Raw genomic sequence first — 13,853 nt, forward strand, 5'->3', positions numbered from 1 at the left:
ATTTCAAGCAATTGAATACATAAAACCCTTTATATTACAGTTTTTATAAACTAATTTATATTTTAACTATAACTATCATAAATTTAAGAAAATCGTAGCTTCATGACATATAAGTTTCATTGAAGAATTCAGAAACTATTTCTTTGCGAATTTCAAAGCAGTTGCTGATTTTTTCTTAAAACCGCGATGCAGTTGATATAACATTTTGATACTGCATGCCGTTTCTATTGATATTATGGTTATGCTAAGAAACTACCATGTGATTTCTTTCATTTTTCATTTTTTATAAGCTGAAGGAAAAAAATCTATTATCTCGAACATTCCTGGATCTAAATGACTCTTCTAAGTAAGCCTACACATTATTTTTAAAATGGTAATTATAGATTCTATTAAAGAATAAATACTGGAGGAATCGCGCTATTACGTTCCCTTGAATTTGAAACCAGTGAGTTAATTTATTCTGTCACTCTGGCCTCTGACTCCAGTATTATTTCTTTAACAGACAAAAATGCTTTTACTCAAGTATGCTTTGTGTTCATTTTAAAAAACTGTAAAAAAAAAAAATCTTAATGTAATAGAGAAGTCAATGCAAATAATAAATGAAATAGCTAAATTAATTTATCCCTTTGGGAGAGCCCAGGGTCCCTGCCCCCTCCTCTAAAATAGGCTACTGACTATTCGGTATTCAGTTCCGCAGAATACTGATAAAAAAAGCACATGAAAAATTTCACTGAATATTCTGCGAGAGTAGCAAGTAATAAAAAGAAGAAACTGGCAACTTTTAATAACTTTCATACGTATTACAATTGTTTAAAAAATATATAAAAGGAAGAAATGTAGAAACTGGCAACTTCCAATAATTTTCATCTGTATTACAATTATATTTTTTTTTAAAAAAAATTTCATAATTTATAAGGATTAAAAATAATTTTGTTGTTAAAAATATTAACTATAAAACTTTTCATATTTCACTCTTCATGGCGCCAAGGTAAGTACCAGGCCAAGGGTACTGAATTGTCGATGTGAATTTACCGGCGGCTAAGTACCAGGTTCTTGATTGCCGGTGTGTGAGTACAAGGTCCTCGAATGCCGGTGTGTGAATACCAAGTCCAGGGCCGATCCTAGCAGGTGTGCAGAGTGTGCACCGCACAAGGGCGGCCAAAGCAAGGGGCGGCCGCAGGTCGCATCACATAGTTCTTATAATCAAGCAAAATTCCTCTAGAATTTCTCACAAGAGAACTTATAATAAGCAGAATAAATATGCTGATTTTTAAATGTTCAATTGTCAAAGTATGTGTCGATTTCCTGACAGCATAACATAGTTTAAGAAAAATAGAAAGTTAGGGAACATTGTGTTGGTTTATTGTTCATGAATATCTACTCTTAACACATGCTTCATTTGGTTGCAAAGTTTGTGACAGAACCGATAATCAGGCATGGATACAGGGGAGGGGAAAGGCCCCCTTCTGAAGCATGAAATGGTGCCGTCTGAAAGGAGTTCCGAGGGCGGCCACTAATGTTTACCCCCCAAGCTTTTATAGACCTAAACAATGAAGACATATTTTATTTATTAAAAAAAAGCTATACTGATTAGATACTCTCGCAAGCATTTCAAACAACAAACTATGTAAAAAACTCTGTGGTTAACAATCGTGGATGCGTGGAGAAAAAGTGGACAATTAGGACTCCCTTGAGAATAACATATATGAATGACGAACTAAAATAGTGTACTTTTCTCCCTTTACGACAATTTTTCCGATTAAAATGTTGAATGAACTGCCAGGTTTCAGATCAGGTAGGAGGATAGGGCCCTTGCCCCGGGAAGCAAATTTAAATGTAGCTCCAAAACGAAGATCCAAAAGGATGCCATGACCTCCTTGACGAAACTAAAGAAGGCTTAAAATTGCGTTTCTAGGACTTTAATTTCGGAAAATTTCGCTGGTTGAACCATCTATCTTAAGGACCCAATTAAGTCTCTGATTCACCTCTTCCACCTTAACTTAATTAAACATAGCCTAAAAATGTTGACGCCAAAATCCAAAACGTGTTTTCAGACGACAGCCCATCCTATCATCAAACGTCATATAAAATTGCTTTGGCATTTTTCGAAATATTTGCAGTGGAGGACCCTGAAATCCATTCACAAACACTACCAAAGACAGTCTCAATTAGCGTTTTTAGATAAGCCCCTAATTCCACCCCCTTTCACCCCGGATCCCCCTTTTCTCCAACGCAATCACTATACCTGAAAATTTCGTTTTTAGACGGTTCCGTGGAGCCACAGCTTCCTGCCTAAACTAGCCTGAAATTGACTTCAGTTTCAAAAACACAGTTCGTGAAGGCACACTGAACCCCCGCCCGCTCTTAGTCCCATCGTTATCAAACAATGCTTAAAATACGATTTTGGGACTTATATTTCTAAAGAATTCCGGAGGAGAACTGCTAGGTTTATGTAACTTTTCACGGCGCTAGGGCATATTCATCAATCGTCAAGGTGAGGTGGACAAAAGTCTATAGTTATATTTTTCAGATATTAATGTTGAAAAATATCCGAAAGATCCGTAGAAGCTACCCAGTTTTGTTAACGTCACCAAAGATAATATAAAATTGCGATTTTAGAAATATCCGCTTAAGTGCCCCAAAATCCTTCCTCCTCAAAAATAGCCTATAATGGATTTCAGTTCCGAAAAATATTTTGGTTCGGAATATTTTCACGTTTCCCCTATTGTTTTCAAATCTAGTCAAAAACGGGTTTTTGAAAAAATAGTGCCTGGAAATTGTCGGAGGATAGCCGCCAGATCCCCTACCGTCACCAAAGACGACCTAAATTTGCGTTTTAAACTTATATTTCGAAATCTTCCGATGGGAGACGATTGAATCTCCCTCCCTCTTGCAACGTCAACAAAGGTAACCCAAAATTGCGGGTTTAAAATTTCAATTTCGGAGATTTTTCGGGAAGAACGCCGATCCTTCCTAAGCTACGGTCTGAAAAAATAGCTTCAAATTGAATTCAATTTTGAAAGAATTTTAGGAAAGAACTGCAACATTACTTTCACCTAAAGTCTCGAAAAAGTTCCTAAAATTGCGATATTTGACGTCAATTTCGAAAATTTCTCCATGCACCTTGAATATACTTGACTCTTTTGTCCTTGCAACCAAACACAACTAAAGATTAACTAAAATATTTTTCATACGCCAATTTCGATAATTTTCTTGGAGGAATCCTCCTCCCCTGAATCCCTGACACCTCCCCCTTAATCCGTCCCTTCTCTGATGTCACCGAAGAAAGATTATAAAATGCGTTTTTACGACTAGTAAATTTTGGTATCTATTACTTTCTTCAAAGATATTAATTGTACCTAAGGAGTTTCTTACTATAAAAAATTTCTTCCTTTTTATAAGATCATTTTTATGTTTCGCCCTCCCCCTTTTTTAAATTCGAAGTTGGCATAGAAATTGAAAGAAAGATTTATATAGACGTTAAAGATTAGTCAAAATATGCAAATTACTCTTAAGGGGCGGCACATTAGGTCTTTGCACACGGGCGGCCGACACCCTAGGATCGGCCCTGACCAAGTCCTCGAATGCCGGTGTGTATGCTCCAGGTCCTCGGAGGCTGAAGTGTATGCTCCAGGTCCTCGGAGGTCGGAGTGTATGCTCCAGGTCCTCGGAGGCCGGAGTGTATCTGACGCTTAGCAAATGCGATTATATGCATAACCTTCAATAAAACTAAAAGAAGTGGCGGGGAGGGGGTCATGGCGGACACTGCACATATGAAATTTTTAGAGTTTGTATGAGAGTTTTTACGCATTAGGGTCATCGGTTGTGGTGGGTCTCCGCAAATTTTAGGCGACGGGGGAGAATGAATACTTTATGTAGAGGTGTACAACTCTAGCGATACGTCATACATTGCACGTATAAAGTAGTATATTATCAGTTTTTAAAGATCATTAATCATTTTCATAAAATTCAGCAGATTGAAATCAATTTTTCAATACTTTTCATGTCCGATCTCTTTATGTTAAGCGCGATAGTGTTTTCCCCACTAAGATGTTTAAATTTCAATCAGTGTATGAAATTTATGATCTCGGTGACAGATTGAACTCAGAATCTATTGAAATTAGAATCAAGTTAACAAAAACTAATAAAATTTAAATTGAATATGAAATAAACGTTATTTGCTTCAAATTTGCAGCAGAAGTTGTACAAATGTATTGGGAGTTTCCCATTTTTAGTGTAAGACAAAAATCAAATTTAATGTTAAAATAGGTTTATTTCAGAAAAACATTTCACTCTGAACAAAATAAAAAATTACATAAACTTTACAGATTTTTATTTTAAGGGAAAGAAAAGAAGAGAAAAATAAACTTTTTTGAGGCACTATGACTGTATCTGTAATACAAAAGTGTGAGTTTTTTTTTTTCTTTTCTTTCTTTTTTTTTCAAATTTACTTTTAGATTTTACTTAATGTCGAAACTAAAAGTGTAAAAAATGATCAATACGCTTTAAACATCAATTTTTGCTATAAGAGATGATTGATAAACGAATATGTGGAAAGAAGACTTTAGAATGTGCTTCTTTGCAATTTAAATATCGTTCTATCAGAGTTCACTATAAAAAGATTTAACAATGATAAGTTTTTGTTTTGTGCGCGAAGTTTGAGGTTATCTAGTTAAAAGTCAAAAAGAAACTGTACAAAAAAATATCAAAATCGTCTCAAAAAAGAAAAAAAACATCGTTATATCACTTTTACTTTTAACGGGACATTGCAAAACTATAAATTTAATATAAAACAAATGTGCAAATTGAATAAAATTTGATTTAAATTTTCAGTAGAAGTTGCACAAACGTGTTTTCCTTTTTTATGTACAATACAAAATCAAACTTAGCATATTTCAGTAAAACATTTTCCGCTAAACGAAATGCCAAATCATATTTACTTAACAAATAAAAAAAGAAAACGATGTAAATAAACTTTTTGAAGCACTATGACTGTATTTATAACACAAAAAAATATTTTGAGAACATTTTTTTTTTTTTTTTTTGCTTAATTTTATTTTTAGATTTTGCTTTGTTGCAACTGAAAACATAAAAAATGTTCAATATGTTGTAAACATCAATTTTTGCAAAGAGAAATGACCGATGGTCGAAGTATGCTCGAATATGTGGAAAGAAAACTTTAAATGTGTTTCGCCGTCGTGGAAATTACGTCGTATAGGAATTCGTTATAACGAGGTTTTACATAACTAATTATTATGCTTTGTCCATGTTGTTTTAGTTTATCAAATTTTGAGTCAAAAAGAAGTAGAATAAAAAATATCAAAACTGTTTGAAAAAAGAAAGAAAAAACCCCTTCCTTATATCGATTTTCTTTTTAACGGGACATTTCAAAAGGAAATTCGTGCTTTGAAACGCAAAAACTTTCAACTTATCCATTAATGAACATCAATGAAAGAACCAGAATGAGAAGAAAAATCAATTCCGAAAAAGGTGTGTATCGGACATACATTAACTTTGCATTACCGAGGACTTACACTCGTGTTGATTAATAACATGAAAATGGGGACGTGAGTTCACACACAAACTTTTCGACACTTCACACACCAGTGCGTAAACACCGGCCACCGAGGACAGTTTTAAATTTCAATAAAAAACAATTTTCTACCATAAGACAGATCCCCTGATAGCGAAAACAGCGTTAGTTCAAACCGAGGACGTCCTCGGTTTGAAGGTGTGTTAGCATGTTGAGGACCTCGCTTTCCACCGTCCGCACACACACATGCACACGCACAAACACATACACACACGCATACATACAGACACCTACACATACACACACACACAAAAACATACACACATACATACACACAACTACCCACACATTCATGCCTGCACACAGACACAAACACATATGCCTACACACACATACCCCCCCCACACACATTCATACACACAACTACCCACACACTTATGCCAGCACACAGACACAAACACACATGCCTACACACATACACATACCCCCTACATACACATACACCCTACACACAAACACACATACCCCCACACACAAACACACACGCCTACACACACTCGTGATTGCGAAAAACATAATTTGAATTCAAGATGTCAAAATTCAAATTAATTTTTCTTTTTTTCTTTTTTTTGGCTTCAAACTTTCAATGTCTTAATTCTGCATCTGATTTTGAACATTTTTGCAATTGGAAGTATGCATCTAGGACTAACGGTTGCAAAAATAGAGGTCTTGCAGGTAAAACTGGAGCATCCTGTATGTATATCAAATGTTCTATGCAACTACTTTGCATAATAAGCAAGTTATTCTTCATTATTTTACAAGATTTGAAATTTATTTACATCCCTGTTTTGATGTTACAATATCTAACATTTTTTCTTTTTTGACTGGATACTAGATATAAGCTGAATCAGTCAGCTGCTTTTAAAAAAGCAGACTTGCTCTTTTTTATTTTATTTTTTTTACAATTTTCTTCATTTTAGTTTTTCTCAAGAACTTGATGGTTTTGTTTTTTTTTTTTTTTAATTGTGGAAATTGTACTGGAAGGGATTTTGAAATGTGTTGCAATTTCAACTTTCCTTTTCAATTTACTTGCATCAAAGTTTAATTTTTCTTCTAGCTCATTCAGATTTTCAACTGCCATTTTGGAGGAGTTGAAAAAGTGATGATGAGGAACACGTGCTCATATTTTTGCTTGAAAATTGGTCAGCTAAGAAAAATCAACCCCCTGTCTTCAATGTTAGCACATGATTCACAGGAAATTTCAAAGAATCTAACCTGTGAGGGAAAACACTGAGATAAGATCACACTCTCCCCTCATACCCACATTTCTTCGTTATGTCTTCCCCTTATCATTCCTATACTTTCCAGAAAAAAAAAGATGAAAAACTTCAAGTAGATGTCTCTGGAGCTGGTTCTACTACCAAAATTGTCGAGAAAATAGCACTATTGAAACTTGCTTCCATAGAAAAATTTTGACATATCAAGGGATTCAAAAAATAAATTTCCAGATAACTGTGAAAAATACATTAGAGGTTTTTGTCCTTAAGAATGGAAGGAAATTATTTTCCGAGATATCGAGAAGGTTCAATGTATCAAGGTTTGACTGTATAATATATCATATTAAAATTGCATTTATTTTTATTCTAGTTATTCACTGAATATGGAAGACTAGCCTTAGAAGATACAAAGGAGCGTCCTTTTCAAGTATGCTTTTTTTCTTTCTTTCTTCTTCTTTTTTGATGCATGCTATATTTCAAAATCTTTACAAAAGTGTAAGCTTTTATGTGCATGGAGCATTCAGGTTACTAAAAGCTCTATTCTGGGTATCTTTCCTGGAAGAACTTAAGTGGAGATGTACTTGGCCAGATTTTTTCTACCCTGCCAAGAAAAAATATTTGCAGTGATTATGCATTCAACAGGCCTTATCAAGTAACCTTCCCCTCTCAGAATGACTGGGGATATGTTCTTTCACATTTTAAAGAAAGTTGTTCCCTCCTGTATACTGATGGTTTTATAAATTATTTTCAAATAAAAAAAGAACCAACTTCAAAAAACAAAGAGGAACTAAAACGTAAAAATAATGGGTTGTACTTCCATACGATTTCCAACCCAAACGTATAAATCAAATTTATTTTGCAATTCAAATACAAAAATCAACTAAACTAAACACCCAATTATAAAATAAATGCTGATTTTAATTACTATACGATGAATTATTTTAAGACCTAACTAATTATATACAATCTCTTAATTTTTAATAACTTTTCAAAGTCTGGGCCTCCCATAAACTACTACCTAACATAACTGACAACCCACCTGAGTTGAACTCGAATTTAATTAAATGCAAAATTGGCCTTTAAATCTAAACCTACTCAGTTACGTTAGGAGGCCCCGACTTCAAAAGGTTGTTAAAAATTAAGAGATTGTATATAATTAGTTAGGTATTAAAATAATTCATGGTACAGTAATTAAAATCAGTGTTTATTTTGTAATTGGGTATTTAGTTTAGTTGATTTTTGTGCTGGAATTGTAAAATAAATTTGATTTATACGTTTGGGTAGGAAATCATACAAAAGTATGACCCATTATTTTTTACTTTTTAGTTCCTCTTTGTTTTTTGAAGTCAATTCTTTTTTTATTTGAAAATAATTCATTTTTTGCTTTTTAGTGGTGTAAATATAAAATAAGTACGTAGGATAGTGTATGTGGTGCTGCACCCTTTACGTACATCTCGAGGGAACTTTGCTCATAGAATTTGAAGAGTTTTCTTGATTTTTCAAGGATCCCATCTTCAGATATACTGACTTGATGACCATAGGATCACCTGGGAAGTATATACCTTTTCAAACGAAAAAAAAAGAATTTTCCAAATTGGTCTATGCGTGTTTGAGTTTACGAGAGAGACATACATAAAAAGATTCCGACGAATTGAGAAAGTCTTTTTTAAAGTCGGTTAAAAAAAGAAAAAACCTTAATGTGCATAACATTTTATATGATTGGCACTAAAAACTGTTCTTTGTTCCTCTTCAGGATTTATTTGTGCCCTAATTTAGTTAGAACCATTTTAATGTCAATGGTTTTCCTAACTATTTTATATTTCACAATAATACATGTCAAAAAGTCACATTTCTCTTTACTTGGCCCCCGTTATAGATCAACACCACACTAGAAACAGAGTATATACTGTGATGTTGTATATATGAAGATGCAGTGGCGGATCCACAGGGGGGGGGGGGTGGCGATTGGGGCGATCGCCCCCCCCCCCCCCAACAGACTTCGTGTTTTTTTTTTTTTTACTATTAGGTTGCATACCAAAATAAATCGTTTTTGTTTGAACACTTTCTGAAGAATAATCTAATTTTTTTTCAAATTCAAAATTTATACATTAAATTTTTTTCATTTATGCTCAAAATTTAAATGATAAATGTTAAAAATTGAAAGCTTATTTCCTTCTCAGCGTTTGTTTTATATCGTTCGAAGGTGTAATCATTCCTGCATATTTATAACTGGTGCCCTACATACGTTTTATTTTTGCTCCAGGGGGGGGGGGGGGTATTACATATTCCCTTAATTTGCGATTTTTTAGTTGATTGATATGAAAATACGGGTTTTTTTTCTCCTTTATCTATTTGATAAATTTAATTATTTTATATATAAATGTGAGTTGATGAAGTCAGTAGCATTGCTACGGTGGCGCGGATACGTTTGCCCCAGGTGGCACCTGAAATTGATCTTCAACTTTTTTTGAAAAATTTAAATGCTTCAATTCTAAAAAAAATTCCCCAACATTTCAATTTATATTAAAAATTATTTTGCAGGGCGGGGCTAAGCCGGGTGACACCCCCTAGAGTGTGACACTAAAATGAATATGAGAAATTTCGATGTTTCAATTCTGAATTTTATTTCCAACATGAAAAAAAAATATTTTTTTTCTATCAAACATATTGGTCTCACTAGAAGGGCATTTGAGGCGGCTGGTACTCATATGGAGTGGGGGAGGGGGGGCGGAGACACCCAAAACGCATGTAAGAGTTCCGGAAAAATGTAAATACCAACAGAAATTCGCATATGTTTTATAATCTCTCAAATGCATTGGTATCAATACGAGGGAAACGTTTATTTCGGATGATGTCCCTCTCGGGGGGGGGGACACAATTTCGTTTTGTTTATGAATATTGTATGAACTTCGTTTCTTTCATCGAACATTGAATAAGGTTTTTTTTCGCCTTTGGTTGATAGGGAGGGGTGAGGGGTGATAGCCCAGATTACCACCCCGGTTGACATCCAAGTTTGCTACGCCACTGATTAAGTGTAATTTAACAATGCTGTAACAGAATATGGTTTTTTTAACAGATCAATTTTTTTTTAATTGTTAAAAGATCTTTTCTGTCTCTTGTATTTCGCATTTCCTAGTAAAATCTTATTCAAACAAAAGTAAACTACACTTAAAACGTTTTATTTTGATCCTAAATTAATTTTAATACTGGTTAAATAGTGGAAAATTATGTTTTGTATAACGAAAATTAACCGCTTTATTTGCTTCTGGTTCTATCATAAAAGCAATTTTTGTTACAAGATTTATTTCGATATATCTTTATTTAAACTTTTGTTTCGCGTTTTTACTGCCGCTATTTGTAGTTATAGTGAACTTTGGTAGTTGCTTGTTTTCATTTTTTCTGCAATCATTAGACATTATTTTTATTCAAAAATGTATTACCGAGGAGATTCATAGAAATGCCTCATAAATCCATGTCATATCGATCTCTGAAAATCCCACGTTACATTAGAATGGTATTTTTTTTTCATTCCATAATACGATGAGAGAAAATATATAAAAAATGGCGATATAAGGGAATGTATTTCCTTTATTTGTAAGACTCAATTTAAAAGCTCATGAATGATCTTCGCAACGAAATAGCTTTTGTGCGTCCGATACTTTTGAGCGCATGTGAGAACGGATGGGATGGAATCATAGGCGGCTCGTGGGGGCAACTGCCCCTCCTTTTCAAAAACAAGGGGGCACTGCCCCTCCGTTTTTCTAACTTCAAAGTTATAGATCGACTGGAAAATGCTGGTGCTGATCGATTCACGTGTTTAAAGAAAGAAGAATTGACTTAATAAGGGTACTTTAAATGTTTGTCACGTTTTTTGATGAAGATTAAATTGGAGCTTTGAATCGAAAGAAGGAAGTCTACTGTTGATATTTGTCTCGAGATTTCAGGTCGTGTCCCTAGGTTTTTTTTTTTTTGAGACGATCATTTAACCAACAACAAAAATACCATAGCCCAATTTTATAAAATTTAAAATAAAATAATAAATAAATAAGGGCGCTGCCCACATCCCCCCTCCCGTGACTTCTCTGACCCCCCCCCCCCCCAAATTTTTTGTGGACCAATCGCCCATGGATAAAATCGCCCCCCCCCCCCAAAACAGGCCTCTGGATCCGCCACTGTGAAGATGAAACTCCTACTAAAGCAATGATACTAAATAAATTTCCTGTTTGCTTCAGAGGAGTCTTTATTCAAAATTTGCGATATGACTACTATTGATTAATCCAGTGAAAATATTTAGGGGAGGGGGGGGGGTACTTCCCCAAAGCAAGAGCACCCCTAAAAAGGAAAAATACCCCTCAACCCCCCCCCCACCCTTAAGAGTGCACCCCTGATTAATATGAATGTTTTATATTACTTTCTATAACACTGAGTAAAGAAAGTACCATTGTTTTATGGCACTTTCTTTAACAATGGATTTTACATTTAATCGTTTGATATTGAAATTAAATGTAGTTCATTGTTACTTTTTTCTAAAGAACAAATATGGTGAAGCAAAGGTTTATGATCACTCCTATCCATTAAACAAAAGAAACCATAAAAATCATTTCTTCAAGTGAGACGCTATGAATTTAGAAACAACAAAGCGCAAGTTTGAAAGTTGAAGAGTTCCCTCGATTTCTCCAGGATCCCTTATACCTGGACTTGAAGACCATTAGACGAATGGGAGAGGTATACCGTTTCAAACAGAAAAAGAATTTTCTTAATCCGTCCAGGCAGTAATTTGGGAGCATAATACATTAAAAATATCCAACAAAGTATGTTAGCTAGTATTGCCATAAATGTAAATTAAACTGACGGCGTCATGAAATATCAAATCTAGAATACTTGTCAAACTTCAGAAATTGGACACCAGTTACCATATATTTATTAAGGAATATAAATTTAATCGTCGGAGGGGGGCGGTGGGGGGATCTTTGTCTTCAATTCCCCTTGAATTGAACACTAAATATATTTCAAAACTGAAATATCTAAAAAGAAAAAAAAACTTTAATGACCAAATAAAGTTATTTATCAGCAAAAAGAATTTTATATTAAATTAATTAATTCAACTATATTCATAGCAAAATGCATTTAATTTACTGATTTGCTACATGAGTAATAAATATATTAGTAAGACTATAATTAAAATTAACAGCCGGCGCCATGAAAATCAAACATCCTGATGCATGAGAAAAAAAATTGTTTAAGACAAGATCCTCCGTTGAAAAAATGCACCGTCCACGGCAAAACCATGTGACCTCCTGTGACGTATCGCGCAGCTGATGAAAGCTGGTCTACGTAGCCACAACGTATGAAATTTAAAGTTTCTTAGATTTCTACGGGACCTCTCATCAGATCCAAGCAAAATTAACAGGGACCATCTGGAAAGCTACCCTTCCAAGCAAGAAAAGATTTTTTCAAATCAGTCCAGGTTTGGTTAGTTTATTTATTTTTAATGGCGCAAGAGCCCTTGAGGGTGAAGTAATTCGAAAACATACATAAAAAGACAAAAGATGAAATCAGAGCCGCCTTTTTTGAAGTCTGTTAAAAATGAACAAAAAACAAGTGATAGAGCTTCTCATCACAATGATAACATTGAATACTCTTATAATTTGGGTAGTTTCCTCATGTCTTTCAAACAACACTACCGAAAAATGAAATCAATAAATACAAAATTTTTTTTAAAAATTGCAAATCTTTCTGTTTATTAAATATAGTAAGCAATCTAAAACCTTTGGATGTGTACTGTGATTAAAGATGTAAAATTTCCGGAAATTTTGAAGTGGTGGAAAAAAACGGTTTTTAATGTTTTTTTTCTGGAAAAATTGGAAAAACTGATTTTTTTTTTAATGAATAAAAATAGGGTTTCTTGGAACATATAAAGGGTTAAGCAATAAAAAATAAATGCAATCTACACATCTTCTTTTTCTGCTTGACAGAAATAAACATAAAAGTAAGTTTAATTAGAAAAAAAAACTTTTTGTTTTATAACTGAGAGCTTTCTTGATCAAACACCAGAAATAAGTCAAGTCGTCGTTCAACCAATAATATTGAGTAATATGTATCTAATCATAGCAATTATGTTTTCTATTTTAGATTGCTTTGGAAACTTGAAATAATTATTATAATTTTTGACTTTCAAACATGATTCATATTGTTTGAAAGAAAAATAAGTACGATTTCCCTTAACTACAATGTAACTTTTCTATCTGAAAATAAAAGCTATTGAGTTTTGATTTTTTTCCAATCCAGTCTAAGTCCAAATCAAAACTAAATTGAATTTTCTTTTCCTTTCCCACAGAAACTCCAAACCAAAACTGTGTAATGATTTCTAAAGCTGATTCAGAACTTAAACTGGAGTTTCAGTTTATTCATATGGTTGTGCTAAGCACAGTAATAAAAGTAGTCATACCTACACTTTTGAAAAAAACTGAGTTATTATAACCAAGTTTTTCTCTGTTTCTTATTTTACTTAATAAATAAAATGTTTTAGGGTCATTGCATCAGGAACTATTTTTTTTATAAATTCTGAAAAAAAAAAAAAAAAACAGTCATCTGAATCAAATATATGAAAGAGCCAAACTTTAAAACACAATCTCTCTGCTTGAGCTCAACTGCAGATTCCACTTTTGTGCTCGGGCACGGCAGTATACAAGGTGCGGCAAAAAAAAAAAAACCTTGGACAAAGATTGCGTCATCGAATGGAAGTAAAGTAATTTCATTTTAAAATGAGCGTCTTATTCATTTTTGTCTCTCACTTTATTAGAAAATAATTTACACTGTATCTCCTAGTTTATGAATTGTTTTTCGGTTTTCTTACAATTTTAAGCAAAAGACGTGCTATTTTAAAGTTGTTTTTTAGCAAGTAGAATGACAGTTTGTTTTCTTGTGCCTCAACAAACAGTATTTGAAGTGGTATGCTGCTTCAAAAGGCTTAGAAATTATAGTTGATGTTTGGAAAGTGTACAAAAATGAACAGTGAGCATTTAGTAAAACATCGCCAAAGT

The 13,853-nt window shown here is 33.6% G+C and overlaps 1 protein-coding gene across 1 annotated transcript in view; it reads left to right on the forward strand.

The window, feature by feature from the left end:
* Positions 1-13,853, forward strand: part of LOC129218435 (atlastin-2-like) — a 240,086-nt gene that overhangs the window by 163,829 nt on the left and 62,404 nt on the right. The window contains exon 7 of the mRNA XM_054852699.1: positions 7,181-7,237. Within this exon, the coding sequence (XP_054708674.1) occupies positions 7,181-7,237 (57 nt within the window). The remainder of the gene's footprint in view (positions 1-7,180; positions 7,238-13,853) is intronic.

Source organism: Uloborus diversus, chromosome 3 (genome assembly GCF_026930045.1).
Source record: "Uloborus diversus isolate 005 chromosome 3, Udiv.v.3.1, whole genome shotgun sequence".
Lineage (NCBI taxonomy): Eukaryota > Metazoa > Arthropoda > Arachnida > Araneae > Uloboridae > Uloborus > Uloborus diversus.